At 36.8% G+C, this 5,454-nt stretch overlaps 1 protein-coding gene across 1 annotated transcript in view; it reads right to left on the bottom strand.

Moving 5' to 3' along the window:
* Positions 1-412: 412 nt before the first annotated feature.
* Positions 413-5,454, bottom strand: part of LOC104853055 (cytochrome c oxidase assembly protein COX18, mitochondrial) — a 16,496-nt gene continuing 11,454 nt past the window's right edge. The window contains exon 6 of the mRNA XM_010610874.3: positions 413-945. Within this exon, the coding sequence (XP_010609176.1) occupies positions 772-945 (174 nt within the window). The 3' untranslated portion in view covers positions 413-771. The remainder of the gene's footprint in view (positions 946-5,454) is intronic.

Genomic DNA, 5,454 nt, shown 5'->3' on the forward strand with positions numbered 1-5,454 from the left:
TCGTTCTCAACTGGGACTGCAGATTTAAAACTGAAAGACTTTCTGAGCATGAGGGGAGGAGGACTGAGAAGAGAGGCCCTTTTTTTGTAGAACTAATCCTTCTTTTCAGGGGAAGGCCCTAGAGTCAGACTGGGGGGAGACAGGCCAGAGCTGGGAGGTGATGCTTACATTAAGGAGTTGTGTTAACGGACTACTCTATGAATGGATTTTAAGGCCTTTTGTCCAGTCACACACTGGGTTAACCTCAATGCACATTCCATACTATTTCCCTACCTCAGAGTCACCAGAAAACCTTCAGGGAATCAATGAAGGTCCTCAGACTGTGAGCCCCTGAATTTTCTGAAGAGAAAAACCACACTCAATTATCAGATGCTCAAACAGATCTATAACCCTCTATACCCCATTCAAAATATTAAGAATCACCTCAATGGATCCTTTTCCTTTACAAAACTTTAATAAGTGAGACTTTTTAGTACAATTTGACAGTTTCTGATCTCATTCTCCAAAGTTCTGGCAACTCTAACAAGTTATAATTTTCTAAACAGGGACAACACTTTGATTCCATTGTTATACTCTTTTATAATTAGACATATTACATTTCTAGCACTGAAAAGATTTTAACAGTCAAATATATCAAGCTTACATAATTCATAATCTCCAGAGTTTGTGATTTTAAAATAAAGCAAATTAAACAATATCTGAATTTCTAAATCTAAATACATAAAGGTGATAGTGACACCTGCAACTGTTTCAAAGTTACTGGAAAACATGTCATTTTCTTAATATGAACCTGGCATAAAAAGCAGCAAAGAGGTCTTTATAAGGAGTATCTGAATCTGACTTAGTTGACGGTATTCGGCAAAGTTGGCGAAATCGTGGAGAACGCAGCAGCAAGTTCTGTGCAAGGCCCATGAGGCTGGAGCACAACCAGTAGAGAGCAATCGACTAAAAAGAGAGGATATGAACATTAGTGCTTTAAGAACACCTAAGTCCAGGGTAGACAGCCACCACCAAGACAGAACTCTGGATTTACTGTGTCTGAGAGAAAAAACTTAGGTGTCTTAAGATGTTTTTTAGATCAGTCACTCACTTTGAATACAACACTTATGGAAACATCACTGGCCCTATTTTATTTCATCTGTGTTTCTTCAGTCATAATTGGCATTGTTTCTTCTCAGAAATGCAGTGAATCTGTACTGTTGTATCTTTACAGGGTATTTTATGATACTACCATTTTGTTAAAAAAAAACTGTAACAAGCACTTGATGTTATTTCATTAATTTTCACAGGCATTAGAATATCCTTTTTACAGATTAAGATACTTATTTTAAACAGTATTAATAATAGTATCTATGTTAACTTCCAGTAGAGGCCAGAGTAGGGAGCAGCAGAGAAAGAGACTCTCCAGAGTTTGGTTTCCAAACACAAATATAGCAACGTGAGGAAGAGAAGAAGTAGATCCTTGTGACCCAGCAAAGACCTGAAGTGAGAATTGAAGTCCACAGGCAAGTGATAAGAAAGACTTCAAAAAAGAAAAAGGAAGCGACAATGGGGCTTTCTTCCTGAGCCTGGATTTCCTGCATGGAAGGGGCAGCTCAAACCTGCAGAAGCACAGTGACTACTGTCCCTCCAGAGGCCTCCATGGAGAAATACACCAGTGGAACAAAGCAGTGGACACAGTGGACAGCAGTGGCTGGGGAATTATTCAGGTTCAGACATCCCATTGAGAGGGTGATTGTCTGGAAGCCATCTTGGAGAGGAGCCAACTGAGTTCAGAACTCAGAACAGATACAAGCTAACTCCATCTAGTGGCTCCCAGTAATAGTAAGGCTCCTGAGATCAAGTTGGCAGGAGGTTGGGAGCTGAGTTCAGGCCAGTAGGAGGCACATGGACTGTTGCAGCCTGAACAAGTCTGGTTACAGCCTTACAGCAAGAAACCAGCCTGGTCTTCAGTGAAACTAAAGGTGTAGGCTTGCTGTGATTTTCCACTACCCTGTTGTATGGCTGTTTTTTCCTGAGATTAATCAATTTGGATCTGGATTCTGTCTACCCACACTGTCTACCAGTGATAGAAAAGACATGCCTTGAAGCAGACCTTTTTTCTTTCTTACATTGTTCTTTTTTTTTCCTCTCCTTTGTTTTTTTTTTTTCCCCAGTACTGTGGATTGAACTCAGGACCCTGAGCTTGAGAGGCAGGAGCGGTGCCACTGAGCTAAGTCCCTGGACCTAAGTTTTGTTTATTCTTGTTTGTTATTTTTAAATGAGTGTGAACACGGGTTCTATTTTTTTGTTGTTGTGCTGTTCTATTCTTGCATTTTACTTTTTCCTTCTCTTTCTCTGTCTTGTTCATCAGTTTCCCTAAGTTTGCGTGATCTTCCTTTGTTCTCCAGCCTTACTTCTAATCTCTTTCTCTTCTTCTATTTCTCTATCCCTTTCCCTAACCCCTTATTGAAGACAGGGTCTTACTCTGCACTTTAAGCTATCCTTGAGCTCACTATGTAGCTTAGGCTGGCCTCAAACTCTCAGCAATCCTCCTGCCTCAGCCTCCCAAGTGCTGGGATTACAGGCCTGTGGCATCACACCTGGTCAATCTCTTTTAAATTTTCTCCCCTGAGGGTAAAAACACCAGACAGCTTATTTACTTCATACAATTGTCTGGTTCATTTTACATTTTGTTATATAACCACTAAGCTAGTTGATATGATTAAAGGTGGAAAATTAATAGTTACACAGTTTGTCATTTTCTAGGTTGTGTTTGATGCTGTTACTGTTGACTATGCTACTTTAGCCAGATGACTTAATCATGCTAATCAGTTGTTCTTCCACGTATATCAAGATGGACATTGCCCAAAGGTCTTAAAAAATACTATTGGCCAGTGCCAAAGAACCAGGAGCTGGGCCTAGTAGGTACCAACTTCTCAACCCCAACATACTGAAGAGGTAGAATCTTGAAACAGATTCAAAACTGAAAACCAGCTATACCTGGAAGACACCTCTGAGAAGTAGTCATTTCCTAAGGGTTGTAAAAATAGTAATAAAGCTATTCTCCATACACAATTTATAAGCATCAATCCAGAAATTAAACTAAAACTAACAAAAAACAGAAAATGAGAGAAGACACTTACACAAGATGCAATCCCAGACCTTCAGCACACTAAAAGCAAATTCAGGGGGCAATGAGGTAGAAAAATCTGAAAGCCATCCACCTGGACTATCTTAAGTGGTAACAGCGGATGTAAAAAAGCAGATGAACAAGGATTTAGAAAAAATTAAAACAATTAATTTCTCAGATAACTACAAAAATGGTGATCATAGTGAAAGACATGTTTAGTGACTTCAGAGTAGATAGAAAAAAAATAGAGTATAAGAAAAGGATGGAAACCATGAATGCCCAGCATAGGAAAGAAACAGAATCCATGAAACATTCAAACAGATATCTAAGAGATTAAAATTCCACTGAAAGTATATGAAATAGAATGAGCCAATGTAAGGACAGAATATCAGATATAGAAGACAGGATTGAGATTAGTGATCAAGAAAATAAAGATTTCTTAAAAATAGCAAGGGACAATGAGAAATCAATCCAGCAGCTCCTAGATGAGGCAAAGAAAACAGAAAATTAATCCAAGATAAAAAGCAGAGGATATTAAGGGGAAGAATGAGATAAATTTTTTAAATAAAAAAATAAAATAAAAAACAGGAGAGAGTGCAAATAAAAAAAACCTGTCAACAGAAGTAATGGCAGGAAACTTCTCAAACAGGTAAAAGTAATTTGACATACAGATAAGGGAGGTATACAGAACTCCAATAAGCCATGAGCACAAAACATCTACTCCCAGGCATATAATAGCAATTCCAGGCATATAATAGAAATTCCAGAAATACAACACAAGAACAGAACATTAAAAGCTGTTAGAGAAAAGGGACAAATCACCCATAAAAGAAAACTCATCAGAATCACAGTGGACTTCTCAACACAAAACCTCAAGCCAAGGAGAGCTTGGAATGAAGTATTTCAAGTCCTAAAAGAAAATAACCTCCAGCCCAGACTGATATGCTCTGTAAAACTATCTTTCAAAATTGATGGAGAAATAAGATACTTTCATGACAAAGACTACCTGAGGAAATTCATGAATACCAAGTCAGCACTCCAAAGTGTAGAAAGAGACAACAAGGATTATAGCAACTCCATGAACCCAACAGAATGAATCCACCAAGCAAGGCAAGAAATTAAACAGAAGAGGAAAGAAGGAAGCCCACAATAGAAAAATAACATGACAAAGATAAGACAATATATATATTATAACCATCAATGTGATTGGTCTCAATTAAGCCAATTAAAAGAAACACACTGGCAGAATGGATCAAGAAGCAAAATCCAACAATATGTCACATACAAGAAAAACAATTAAATAAACAAGAAATTCATACACTGAAAGTCAAAGGATGGAAAACAACACTCCATACACAAGAACCCAGAAAAAAGCAGGGGCAGCTATTCTATTTGCAAAGTATTTCAAGACAAGACTGATTAAAAGAAACAAAAAAGGTTGCCATATCTTTGTAAAGGGAACAATCCTAGAGGAAGAGATAACAATCATAAATATACATGCACCAAATACCAGTGCACTCAACTACATAAAACAAATATTAAGGAACATGAAAAATCAAATAAGCACTAATGGGGGAACCTCAATATCCCACTGTCACAGACAGATCAAGAAGACAAAAAACAAACAAACAAACAAAAAACCCCAACAACAAACTATTAGAACTAAACCAAATTTTTGAATAAATGAATTTAGATGGCTACAGTTTCCTATCCAACATCAAAATATACATTCTGCTCAGCTGCACACAGGACGTTCTCCAAAACAGACCACATTTTTAGTCATAGAACATACTTAAGTACACGAAAAGGAAATGAAAATATCCCATGCACATTATCAGATAATAGTGCAATGAAACAGGAAATCAACAGCAAAAGAAACTACAAAAATTTTATAAACACATGGAAATCAAATAACAACTCAACAACCTAGGATCACTGATGAAATTGAAATCTGACAGTTCCTATAATTAAACAATAATGCCAACACAACATACAGGATCTTAAAAGGATGCAATGAAAGCAATCCTACAAGAGAAAATTATAGCAGTGAATACCCACATCAGGAAAACAGAGCAAGCTCAAACAATCTAATGTTGAACCTCAAGCTTCTAGAAAAAGACCAAGTCAAGCCCAAAGCTCATATGAGAGAGGACATTATAAAGATGAGCAAAATTTAAAGCAATGGAGACTAAAAACAGTATAAAGAATGAATGAATCAGTTAGTTCTTCAAAAGATTAAATAACACAGACAAAAAAAAACACCAACAATAAAAAACTACAAAGACTTAGCAAAACTAAAAAAAAAAAAAAAAAAAAAAAAAAAAAAAAAAAATAATATTTTA

Source organism: Fukomys damarensis, unplaced genomic scaffold (assembly GCF_012274545.1).
Source record: "Fukomys damarensis isolate Sample0158 unplaced genomic scaffold, DMR_v1.0_HiC HiC_scaffold_35, whole genome shotgun sequence".
Lineage (NCBI taxonomy): Eukaryota > Metazoa > Chordata > Mammalia > Rodentia > Bathyergidae > Fukomys > Fukomys damarensis.